The sequence below is a fragment of the Peromyscus eremicus genome, chromosome 19 (genome assembly GCF_949786415.1).
Source record: "Peromyscus eremicus chromosome 19, PerEre_H2_v1, whole genome shotgun sequence".
Taxonomy (NCBI): Eukaryota; Metazoa; Chordata; class Mammalia; order Rodentia; family Cricetidae; genus Peromyscus; species Peromyscus eremicus.
In genome coordinates this window covers 65,315,516-65,329,049 of record NC_081435.1, presented here as the reverse complement: position 1 = coordinate 65,329,049, position 13,534 = coordinate 65,315,516, and the positions used below count along the sequence as shown (strand labels likewise).

Sequence of the window (13,534 nt, the reverse complement as noted above, 5' to 3'; positions counted from 1 at the left end):
GACAAGCACGGTTTTCTCCAATGGAAGTCTCATGTCATGTGTATTTCACTGAAATAAACAAAGTAGAGAAAAGGGATTGTGGAGAGTGAGTTAAGGTTCTTACCACCAAGGCTGACAACCTGACCTGGATCCCTGAGACCCACACAACAGAAGGAGATAATGAACTAACGAAAGCTGTTCTCTGACTTCCACAGGTGTGCCATGGTATGTGCTCTCCCAACCCCACCCCACATGCACACACATTTTTTTTTAAGATTTATGGAGAAACGCTGGAGAGATTGCTCAGTGGTTAGGTGCACTGGTACTCTTTCAGAGGACCTGGGTCTGATCCCCAGCACTTAAATAGCAGCTCACAGCCAACCACCTGTAACTCCAGCTTCTGGCCTCTCTGGCATGCTCATAGTGACATACATATGTATGGGAAAAATGCTCATACACAGCCAGCATGGTGGCTCACTCTTTTAATCCCAGCACTAGGGAGGAAGATCTCTGTAAGTTTGAGGCCAACCTAATATACAAATCGAGTTCCAGGGCAGCCAAGGCAGTTACACAGAGAAACCCTGTCTTGAAAAGCAAAAACAAAAAACAGCCAGGCAGCAGTGGCACATGCCTTTAACCCCAGCACTTGGGAGGCAGAGGCAGACAGATCTCTGTGAGTTTGAGGCCACCCTGGTCTACAGAGTGAGTTCCAGGACAGGCACCAAAACTACACAGAGAAACCCTGTCTCGAGAAACCAACCAAACAAACAAACAAACTCATACACATAAAATAAAAATAATTTAAACAAATATTTATGGAAAATTCAAAATATTCTTTAATTTTATTTTTAAGGGCTGGAGAGATGGCTCAGTGGTTAAGAGTGCTGGCTGCTCTTCCAGAGGTCCTGAGTTCAATTCCCAGCAACCACATGGTGGCTCACAACCATCTATAATAGGGTCTGATGCCCTCTTCTGACATGCAGGCAGAGCACTCAGACTTCAAATAAAAAATAAATTATTTTTAAGTATGAGCTGGAGTTACAGGTGGTTGCGAGCTGCTATGTAGGTCCAGGGAATGCATGCCGTGGACATGGACAGAGGACAACCTATGGGAGTCACTCCTCTCCTTCTTCCATGTGGGACCAGGGATCAAACTCAGGTGGTCAGGCATGGCAGGAGGCACCTGACCCACTGAGCCCTTCTCTCCAGCCCTCAAAATAGTCTTAGATGAAAGAAAACTATGGATGACATGCGGGTGACAGGGAAGTTGAAGGAACAATTTGGGAAGAGGAAGAAATCTGACAGGGGCCTTATATGGGGTGAATGTGGTTTCTGCAGGATGTAAATATATGTGGTTCCCACTGGATAATAAATAAAGCTGTTTGGGCCTATGGAAATTAAGCTTATAGCCAAGCCAATTAAATCCAAGCAGAGATACAGAGAGAATGGCAGAGTCAGAAGAGATGTGTGTCAGCCAAAGGAGCAACAAGATGCCAGCAGACTGGGAATGCCACGGCCATGTGGCAACATATAGATTAGTAGGAATGGGTTAATTTAAGATGAAAGAGTTAGCTAGCCAGAAGCTGAAGCCATAGACCATACAGTTTGTAATTAATATAAGCCTCAAAGTGGTTATTTTGTAAGCATCTGTGGGACCTCCGGCTGGGCAGGACTGAGAAACATTTTAGCTACAAAGTTCCTGGATATATTTAAATGAGAGCATCATTAGGAAACATAGCACCTTCTGCTATGAATGTTCACTAATGTAAAGAAGAATGAAGAGAAGAGCAGTAGTAGCGTGGCCCCTGACGGGAGCTCACTGGTTACTTATAATTTCATGAGTTAGTTGAGGCTCACAGGATACAGAGTTTCAAAGATGAATGGTGATGGTGTTTGTACTACATTATAATATACTTAATATCACTGAGCTGGACATTCACAAATGGTTAAGATAGCCTTGATTCCCTGCACAAGGCCTGCCTAGGATTGGGCTCATTCCGTCATGGAGTGGGGAGCAGTTCACAAGACCCCACTTTTTGAGGATCCATAAGCAGTTAGTGGTTGCTGCAGAGACAGACATGTTCTTCAGTGGTGTGGCCACTGCTCTGGTGCCCATGTTCCTGTGAATAACCCTTCACCCATGCTCCTGCAAACAACCCTAGTAAGTGTTTTCAATACAATGTTCACTGGCAGACATATTCTGAAGCTAAAAAGTTCTCTAAACAAAAGGAAACTATGCTAAAAGAAACCATGGAACATTATAAAAAGGAGGTAACATGGTTAGTGTGATGGCTAATCTCAACTGTCCATTTTATAAGATCCAGGCTTGCTGGTGAGATGGGCCTCTGGGCATGCCACTTGGGGATTATCTTTATCGGGTTAAATGAGGCAAAAAGAGCCACCCACTCACTATGGGTGGCACCATTCCCTGGGTGGGTCTGGGATGCTATAAAAAGGCGAGAGCTCTGAGCACAGGCATTTGCTGCTCTTCCTCCTGACTGCACATGCTCTGTGACCAGCTATTCCAGGCTCCTCAGCTTTGACTTCCCCACCAGAATGGACTTATAAACTGACACAAAATAAACCTTTTCCTCGGATTACCTTTGCCAAAGTGTTTTATCCTAGAGAGAATAGTAGAAACTATAACAGTGAGAGGAAAAAGTCAAATACAAATTTTCAAAATTATTTTGAAATTTTCTCTCAAATTTCCTAAATTACTATATTAGTGGAAACAAAATAATTAACGATAATATTTGCTTTGGTGCAGATCTTCATGCTTGATCCAAATTCACCAGTGGTCAGAGAGAACACTTTGGGGAAGTGATTAAATCACGGGTGCTCTGACCCAATCATCAGGTTAATCCATTGATGAGTTCATTGATGGGCTATTGGAAGACAGTAGAAACTTAGGAGGTGGGGCCTGCTTGAAGGCAGTGGGTTCTCAGGGGCTGTATCTTATCCCTAGACCCTTCCTCGTGGTCTCCTGCTTCCCAGGCAGCTCTGTTCTACCACCCAACCTGCACCATGATGCTCAGCCTCCCTTTAGGACCAAGCAACCACACACAGAAGCCTCTGGAACTGTGAACCAAAACAAACCTTCCTGCCAAATTTTAAGTTGTTTTCTCTGATGTTTTTGCCGCAACACAAAGTGGGTTAACACCATCAACAGTCTGTGTGTAGGTACAGGAAACAATCAGGACATGTAGATTTTCTTTAGAAGTCATTCACTTTAATGTGAGGAAACTTGCCCCAGATTTCTCCAAACACACACACACACACACACACACACACACACACACACACACACACTCACTCCCCGGCACTATTTCAGCACTCTACATCAACCTTCCCTCCTGACCAAATGCTTTGATGCGGTTTCCTCCAAGAATCAGCGCAAGCAGAGGAATAGACTGCATGTGCTGTCCACAGAGTGATACTTTCAACACCATATTACAGCCACACACGCTACAGATGTAGCAGTGTGTATGTATCTAAAAGAAAATGTTGTATTGAGCACTAACAGACTCATGAAAAGCTAGGACGGAAACTGTAACAACTTCTTCCTAGCTTGCTAGGGATTGTTAATAAGTCACTCAAATGAAAGGGGGCTCTTATAATTCCCAGATATCTTAAAACACAAAAGGGTCATTCAGTAAAATGAGCAACAATCAAGGTTCAGAATTGCTATGGGGTAGAAAGTTCAAATGCAAGATAAATAGTATATGTATGTGTGTATTTGTATGTGTGTATATGTGTACCTTCGTGTATGTATGTGTGTGTCTCCATGTGTCTCTATGTGTGTGTCTCTGTGTACATATGTGTGTGTATGTGTGTGTACATTTGTGTGTGTGCATTTGTGTATCGCATGCTTTTGTATCACGTCCTAAAGTATTTCAGTGAGCTGGTTTTATTTTTCCAGGTGCCATGCTAACTATTTCAGCAGAGATGAACAAACACCTACTCACCCCCATCAGGGACCAACAGACCAAAGGTACCAAAAGACCACTCAAGTCCACCTTGGTGGACTAATGAGTTTGACTGTGGATATTTATAGGATCAAGGGTGAAGGGTCACATAGAAGCATAGACAACTTATAGGTAGCTTCACCGCACAAGAGAAGTCTGCCCCTACCCAGAGCTGTTATCCACCCATGTCCTTGTTGAAGGCGTGGCCTTGGGAGGCCCCTTATCCTGCTTGTGGCCACTCTTTTGCTGCCCTGTGGATCTCCCTCTCCTGCAGAACACAATGTTACTGGTCCAGTCTTGCTAGGGGTGTTGGTGGCCACAGATACTCTGACTTAGAAGGCAATAGCCACGCCATGCCCAGAGGACAGAGTTCTACCCCAGCTCGCCAGCAGAAAGAGCACCGCTGCACCCACACTCTCCCACTTCAAGCTTCCCCAGGCCTTCACAGGAAGGAAAGCCAAGTGTTTTCCTTAACAGCGCACTGATAAATGACACCATTGAAACATCATTTGAGTAGGAGCATATTCATGTGCAGAATTACTGATAATGCCTCTATTACAAAAACAGCAGCTGCAAGTGTGACTTACATCCATAGTTTTCTTGAATTGAGAGTTCTTTTGTTTGTGGGCAGCATCCATTATAGTTTCTGTCTGTGGAGAGAATACAAACACTGTCAATAAAAACTGTAAGTGACTGCTAACAACAGCTTGTCTTGAGGACTAAGTGTTCAACGTGGGTTATCCGATTTAGTTTTCAGGTCACCCAGAAGCAAAATGAGCTATCACAAATGAGGACAGCACAGACAGAAACTAAACTCCTTGCTCAGGAAGTCACAACTGGTTAAACACATTGCCTGTTATTTAGCCTGGGCACTCATACACCAGGTCCTGAAGGCTCAAAACATCACCAGGGACTCACTGATCACCATGGAGTGCTTTCTTTGGTCAATCGAGAATCAAAGGACTTTGGTTTCAAGGAGGAATTTTAAATTTTTGTTAAAAATACCATTTGTATTTTAAGAGCGACTTTATTCTGGAAGCTATGTCGGCACAGGCAAATGAGGAACTCCACCTCCACTTCTGTGGCCCATCGATGACATGCGCTTTACAACAAGTTGCCAGGGAAAGAAGGATGTGTCTGTAGCAGTGCTAACAGAAACTGCTCTACAATCCTCTGCCTCATCTAACCCAGCGAGGTAAACCACGTAGTTCCCTTGAGCACAATGTCTCCATTGGAGTTGCGATGGTGGTACTTTTATTAGTCAAAACTATGCTGCTTATAATAAACACCTACCTCTTAGACACAATTGTTCTGGCTCCCACTTATCTAGCACTTGTGTGTGAAGCAGCTCCATGATCATAGCAGCATTTCTGTATAAGAACTACATCTCCACTTTTGTGATGGCAATGAGCTTCATGAGCCCAAAGAAACAAAGTCAGTGTGGTGGGTTTGGATGAGGATGGCCCCCAGAGGCTCATAGATTTGCTTGCTTGGTCTCTCGTTGGTGGAACCGTTTGGGGAAGGATTAGGAAATGTGTGTGGCCTTGTTTGGAGGAGGTGTGTCCCTGGGAGTGGCATTTGAACCCATGCCATTCCCAGTCAGCTTTCTCTCTGCCTCCTAGTTACTGTCTCAACACCAAGCACTCAGCTACTGCTCCAGGGCCACGCCTGTTGGCCTGCCGTCATGTTCCCTGCCATGAGGTCATGGATCACCCTCTACAACTGTAAACAACGATAAACTTTTTCTTCTATGAGTCGCTTAGTTCACCGTGTCTACACCGCAGCAGAAAAGCAACTAAGAGAGTCAGCAAATAAAGAAAGCTGAAACTTGCACCAGTGAGCCTACTTATTTCTTACTGAAAGTGAAATTCAAATGCAGCTTCTACTGGATACATAAAGAATTTAAGTTTTTATGTATTACCATACAGAGAAGCATAGATGGATTTTCAGGATATTTGGATGAAATACTTATGGTGGTCTCACTTCAAGTGGGATAAATGAAATTCCCTCACGGGAGCATCAAAGAACCCAGAATTTTCCTCCTAGCCTTCTCTAAAACAGAGATACCAGGAAGTAGCTGTTTGCCTGCTAATGAAGAAGCTAAGGCAGACACATGACTGGGCTCCAACATGAGTCCCACACAGAAAGACACATGACAGATCCTGGCCACAGCTGCCAGGGAGTTGAAGTCCACACAACTGACTAGTTTTACTCCTTCAGTAGTCACAGCTGATTTTCCTAGGCTACTTGACCAGATCAATTAGCAGTGTTGGCTTTGCCATGGCCCTTTAGTCCAAATATACACTTTGCTACTTATCCAGTTGATGGTTGCTACTAGTTTATAGTTGATAGCCAAGATGTCTCCTTATCTCCAAGTTCTATATAGCATCTACTTTAGGCCCTTCTCAGGTGCTGAGTGATTCACAATACCTCTTCACTTCCTGCCATTCCCCATCTGCCTTCACAGGGACACCAGCATTTGATAGTTGTCAAGATCCTAAAGAGCAGCCATTGACTCTAAGCAATCATGGGTAATTTCTGGACCCTGGGGTGACATGCAGTGCTCAAGCCCACTCAGGGAGTTAGTGGTGGCACATCGGGTCTATCTCTATCTGCTAAGTAGCTTTGACCTAAGTCTTCTTGTGTCCATGCTCACTCACAGGGTGACCCACTCAGGATGATCTCAGTGAGTCCAAATTCTCTTGCATGTGTTTTTGGGAGAGATGCTCTTTTAGCATTCAGGTTTTCTGCTCAGATGTGTTTTATTATTGGTAACACAAAGTATGCAAAAACTCAACCCTCTCATCTATAGAGTGGAATAAAGAAAAGGAAGGGAAAAGGAGAAGAGATTTGTGAAGGATCCAAGTAATTCTGGGGCAGATTACTGGGAATGAGATCCACACACCCTCCTCACCCTGCCTACCCCCAGGAATGCCAGGCTTGGTTCTCATTACCTCAGTAGTGGCCTCTAACAGTGGCTTATTATACAGATGTGCTGTGGAATAATCCTCCTGTACATTGAAAAGATTTGTCACTCGAATTGGTTTAATAAAACACTGATTGGCCAGTAGCCAGAAAGGAAATATAGGCGGGGTGACCAAACTAAGAATGATGGGAAGTAGAAGGCCAGAGTCAGCAACCAGATGCAGAGGGAGCAGGAGATTAATGTGCCTTGCTAATAAGGAGTGTAAATAAGGAATATGGGTTAACTTAAAATGTAAGAGCTGGGCTGGAGGGACAGCTCTGACATTAAAGGCTAGGCTCACAACGAAAAATATAAAATGTAAGAGCTAGTTAGTAATAAGCCTGAGCTATTGGCTGAGCATTTATATAATTTATATTAAGCCTCTGAGTCAATTATTTGGGAAGTGGCTTCTGAGTATTTGGGAATGGGTGGGACAGCAAACAGTTTACACAGGTGACTTCCTCCAGGAGGCTTCACCAGCCCCAGGTGAGGTTGTATGTCCCTATTAGGTGTTCAGATGGGAACTTCCTTTCCTTTCCTTTACTGTAGAGGACTCATCATATTTATCCTACATCACATCAGACTGTCTGGCTATGTTCTGTGCTTAGTGGAAGGAGAATATTTCCATCTTGGTGCTCATCCCCAAGAAAACACTACTTGCAGAGGTAAGCAGCTATAAACATCTGACCAGCCACCCTCCCACATTTCCCCTGCCCCAGTCTACTAAAGAAATCAATTATGGAACCAGTAAGATGTCTCAGTAGATAAGGACACTTGCTGCCGAGCCTGATAACATGAATTCAATCCCTGGGACCAACACAGTGGGAGAAGAGAACCAGCTCTTACAAGTTGTCCTCTGATTTTCACATATACACCATGGCATGAACACATATACATGCACACGCTCATGCACTCACACATGTAGAAAATAAAAATGTAATTTAAAATAAGAAAACAGGACTAGAGTGATGATTCATCAATTAAGAACACTGTTGCTCCTGAAAAGACCTGGGTTCAATTCTCAGTATCTACATGGTGGCTTATAACATCAGCAACCCTTGTTCAGGGGTATCTCTGACACCTCCTTCTAACCTCCACGGGCAACAGACATTCACATGATATGCACACATATGCAGACAAAACACTCATACATACAAGATAAAGTTTTGTTCATTTGTCTTTTGAGACAGGGTCTCACTATGTAGCCTTGGCTGTCCTGGATCTTACTATGTAGACCAGGCTAGCCTTGAACTCATAGAGATCTGCCTGCCTCTGCCCTCTAAGTGCTGGGATTAAAGTTTTTTAAATCTTAAAAAAAAAAATAAAGGCAAAAAACATTCTACTTAAGAATTTATTAGGCATTTTTTTAAGGTTTATTTATTTATTATGTATACAGCATGTATGACTGCAGGCCAGAAGAGGGCACTAGATCTCATTACAGATGGTTGTAAGCCACCATGTGGTTGATGGGAATTGAACTCAGGACCTCTGGAAGAGCAATCAGTGCTCTTAACCTCTGAGCCATTTCTCCAGCCCCCTATAGGCTTTTTAAAATAAATCAGTAACTTACATGTGGAGACACAGCTCAATACTGTGCTTGTACAGCACAATCAAGGTCCTAGATTCACCCAGTTGCATAAGAGAAAAAGAAAGAGAAGAAAACAAAAACAAAAACAAGCAAGCAACTGGTCTTTTGATGAGTGTAAATAGCTCGATTTCCAAGAAGTGGAAGACCAGAGCATGCAGTGTGACAATTTTAAAAAGGGAAGTTAGCATTGACACATCTTTTTTTTCCCCTAAAGCATGTTCTTTAAAAAAATGGTCCTCAAAGCACCCCAGAGTCCATTGTGAAACACATAACTACCACTTTCTAAATAAACTTCTGGCTTTTGGATGTTTTGAAAGTGTCTCCTGCTGAGAAGGGAACTTGAACTGAGCATGTGCTGCTCTGCTGCTCCTTGGACCCCAAACCACTCACTGGGTGTGCGTAATGTTAGCGGGAAAGTTTCAGAGCTAACAGCTCTCCCCGAAAGGGCCAGGGCTGCTAAAGATACCTGAGGATGTCAGAAAATGGCCCTTTTTAGTGGAGTCATAGATGCACAGCTCGGTTGACTAAGGTATTATGCTTCCTTTTATTTATTATTATTTTATTTTATTTTTTAACTATTCCACATGAGACACGATATCTCCTTAACTTTTTTATTATTTTTTAATTATTCTTTATTATTTTTTTTTGGAGACAAGGCCACATTAAGTAATTCCCACTGGCCTGGAACTCACTGTACAAGCCAGGCTTGGTCTTGAATTTGCAGAGATCTGCCTGCCTCTGCCTCTGGGGTGTTAAAGGCATCTGCCACCTCACTCAGCTTACATTTTTTTAATTGTATGTCTGTCCCTGTCTGTGTGTGATCACATACATGTGAATGCAGTGCCCAGGAAGGCTGGAAGGACTGCATACCCCTGGAGCTGAGTTGCAGGTGGTCATCAGCCATCTCACATGGTGCTGAGAACCGAACTCAGATCCTCTGCAAGGGCAGTACACACTCAACTGTGGAGCCACCTTTCCAACCTCCAAGTTCTTTTGCTGTCATTTCAGCTGGGTGTGGTGGTGCACGCCTCTAATCCCAGCACTCAGGAAGCAGAAGCAGGTGGATCTCTGTGAGTTCCAGGCCAGTTGGCTCTATGTACTGAGTTCCAGGACAGCCAGGGCTACAGAGAGAAACCCTGCCTGAAGAAGTGGCGAGGGAGAGGGGGAGTGAGAGGAGAGAAGAGACAAGAAAATTGTCATTTCAGGGCTGGAGAGATAACTCAGCAGTTCAGAGAACCCAAGTTTGGTTCCCAGCACCCATGTCAGGTGGTCCACAAACCCCTGTAACTCTAGTTCCAGTGGATCCCAAGCCTCCATGGACACCCACATACACAAATACACACACACACACACACACACACACACACACACACACACACACACACACTTAAAATTAAAAAAAAAAAAACTCTTTGTGGAGGGGGAACATGGGAGGGACTGGAGGTGGGTAGCTAAGAGAGGCTAGAGGGAGAGAGGGAGGTGATACAATTTTATTTCAATTAAAAATAGATTGAAATAAAAGAAAGGGGCTGGAGAGACAGCTCAGTGGTCAAGAGCACAGGCTGCTCTCCCAGAGAACCAGGGTTCAAGTCCCAGAACCCACATGGCAGCTCACAACTGTCTATAACTCCAGTTCCAGGGGATCCGACACCCTCACATAGGCATACATGCAGGCAAAACATCAGTGCTCATGAAAATAAATAAATTATTAGGAAAAATTGATAAATAAAAGGTACTTTAAAAAAAAACTGGTGTCAGGTACGGTGGTGCACACCTTTAATCCCAGCAATTGGGAGGCAGAGACAGAGGGATCTCTATGAGTTAGAGACCAGCCTAGAGATACAGAGTTACAGGGCTACATAGGGAGACCCTGTCTCAAAAACCAGAACAACCTGTAATTTCCTTAAAGAAGTGGCAGACTGGGCAATGTCAGACAAAAGAATCTGCCATCCAATGGGTTCAGTATGAACAATACTTCTGCTTGGAAAAGGGCTTTGGGATAGATAAACCTCAAGAGTGACACGCAAGCTTGAGAGAACAAGTGAAACCATTTGATACAGTGTTCCTTAACCATCAGCATCTGTCCTTCATGATAAGAGATATTGATTGCACAGGTACCAGCTGAGAAATGGGAAGAGGCAGCAGTGTGCAAAAAGCAGCTCTTAGGCCAGGCACAGCAGCACACGTCTATGGTCCTAGTACTCGGAGGTGGAGGCAGGAGACTCAGCTATACATATGCTGAGCTGGAGGCCGGCCTGGGCTTCACAAGACCATGTCTCACACACACAAAGGGAAATGCAGCTCATGAAATGATGGTGGATGTGAGACAAGGAGGTTTTTAAGATGCTGCAAGCAACCGGACACACCAGTGTCAACCCAGACTCCAACTTAAAACTGCAGGCAAAGTTGCTCCTCTTGAGAGGTTAGGATAGAATCAGCCTTAATACTGGCCGTTGGTTGGATGCACAGACTGTAGAAACAATGTCAGATACCATCAAAAGCTAGGATACAGGAAGGATTCCAAAGAGTCCTCCAGGAAGGATGACAGGTCCCCAAATGTCCACAGAGATCTGAATAGAAATCTTTGGTGTCAGCCTTCCAGTCTTGAAAGACATTCTTGAAGGGCTCTACTTGGCTAAAGCGTCAACTTACATATACAAGTTTTTCAGGAACAAAATAAAAAAGAATTAGAATTGTGTCTGCTTATTTCTTGATTCTTCTAAGTCCCCAAACACTGACTACATTTACCATAATAACTCTTACTCACTCCCATCACCTTTCATGTATGTGGAATAAACCCCGTCAAAGAAAAAGAGTCCTGTGGGTCCTGGAGAGATGGCTCAGCAGTTAACAGCACTGGCTGCTCTTCCAGCAGACCTGGGTTCAGTTCCCAGCACCCACACAATGGTTCACAACAGTCTGTAACTCCAGTTTCAAGGACTCGATACCCTCTTCCGGCTCCACAGGCACCAGGCACACATGTAGTGCACACACATGCATACAGGCAAACATGCATACACATAAAATAAAAATTAGTACATCTTTAAATAAAAAAGGGCCCCTCCAGAGCTGCTTTGAAAACAAAACAACTTGGATTTCCCAGGACCAGTTTCTCTAGTTATAAAATGGGATTATGCCATGGTATTATGAACTTTAAAGAAAGCGTGAGTCTTTCCCAGTTCTTCACCCTATTGCCTAGCTTAGGAGGAGTGTGATCCGGAAGCTCACTAGCTAGGGTGTGCTAGATGCTGCTGATGGGAGTAAAGAGATCTCCAGCCACAGTCTTGTCTGACAAAAACAAGTCTGACGAGGCAGCAGATCTGAAAAGAAGAGACGTGCAGACAGAACCACTGAATCCTGTAAGAATTTTGCCCAGGTTCTTGGTGTCTAAAAATCACAGATTCATGCTTATATGGGAAGCATTTTACCATTTGAACTATTTCTCCAGCACTCGTGCAAGTTCTTTTAAAGAAAGACTAACCTGGGGTACAGGGTATATGTTTCCATACTGAGTCTCTACATGAAGACTCCAATATGTCATTTTTCAGGCCAGAAAATGGTTATGATTATATCAGGGGTGGGAACCAAGTTGTGCAGGGATTTTGTTGTTGTTGTTGTTGTTGTTGTTTTGGGTGTTATTGTTGTTTGAGACAGGGTCACACTATGTAGATCTCACTGTCTGGGAACTCACTATGTAGACCAGGCTGGCCTCTACCTCAGAGCTCCACCTGCCTCTGCCTCCTGAGTGCTGGGATTAAAAGTGTGCCACTATGCCCAGCACGTTGAGCAATTTAGTAACAGGCATGCCTGAGATTTCTCTGCAGAAGAAAGTGATACTGTAACACATCCACGAAACTAACCTTTTTCCGCTGCAGCTTTTGCTTTTCCCTGAATTCCTCCATCTTCCTGGCCTCTTCTCTCAGAGTATGTGCAAGCTGGATGTGACACTGGGCCACATTGTCTACTTCTGTAAAAAGAATGTGTAAATAAAACAAAGTCAAGGTCCATATGCGTCTAAATTCAAATATACACAATGATTCAAAACTCAGCATCCAAATCTGGAGCAAGAAACAAAATTAAGAATAATTCTCTTGGTCACCAACACTTACTGAGGTCCTTCTTGTGCCCAATCAAGACCAAAGTTAAGTCGGGTGTTTTGGTCTTTTTTTTTCTGGGACAAAGTTTCTCTGTGTAGCCCTGGCTATCCTGGACTCTGTAGACCAGGCTCTCTTTAAACACAGAGATCCACCTGCTTCTGTGTCTCAAGTGCTGTGATTAAAGGTGTTGGCCACCACTGCCCAGCTCAAAGCTAAGTCTTTAGCTTAGCCTCTAGCCACTGTTACTAACCTAGTTGTACACCCCAGGCTGGGGGGCGGGGAGGGCACAGGCAAGGTTACAGTCAACAACCTTATATCCTGAGAGGGATGTTAGCTTTGATTGTCAACTTGGCACAACCTTGTAAAGAAAGTCTCAGTGAGGGTTGAGACCCTGTAGGCGTGTTGTCAAGATCATTGATATGGGGGAGATCCAACCTACAGTGGGGCAGCACCATTCCCCAGTCAGGGGATCCTGAAAACTCAGTGGAAAAATCAGCTGAGCACAAGCAAACAAACCAGTGAGCATGCATGTAATAATAATCATTACTCTCTGGCCTTGCCCATGGGTGTGATGAGTTCCCTCGAGTGATAGGCCGTGACTGGAATTATACACTGAATATAAACTCTTTCTCCCTAATTTCTTTTGTCAATATTTTATCAGAGCAAGAGAAATAGAACTAGAGTGCTACTAAGATCACAATTTCAAATTTGATTCTTGGGGCTGGAGAGATGGCTCAGAGGTTAATAACTGGCTGTTCTTCCAGAGGACTCGGGTTCAATTCCTAGCACCCACATGGCAGCTCACAACTGTCTATAACTCCAGTTCCAAGGGATCTGACACTCTCACACAGTCACACATGCAAGTTAAACACCAATGAATATAAGAAATAAAAAAGAATCATTAAGTTTGATTCTCTACCTCTTTTCATGATCTCTGGGT

General features: G+C 43.9%; 1 protein-coding gene across 1 annotated transcript in view; it reads right to left on the bottom strand.

The window, feature by feature from the left end:
* Window positions 1-13,534, bottom strand: part of Pstpip2 (proline-serine-threonine phosphatase interacting protein 2) — an 87,983-nt gene that overhangs the window by 15,044 nt on the left and 59,405 nt on the right. The window contains exons 5-6 of the mRNA XM_059246354.1: window positions 12,358-12,464; window positions 4,532-4,594 (exon numbers count right to left, since the gene is read on the bottom strand). Of these exons, the coding sequence (XP_059102337.1) occupies window positions 4,532-4,594; window positions 12,358-12,464 (170 nt within the window). The remainder of the gene's footprint in view (window positions 1-4,531; window positions 4,595-12,357; window positions 12,465-13,534) is intronic.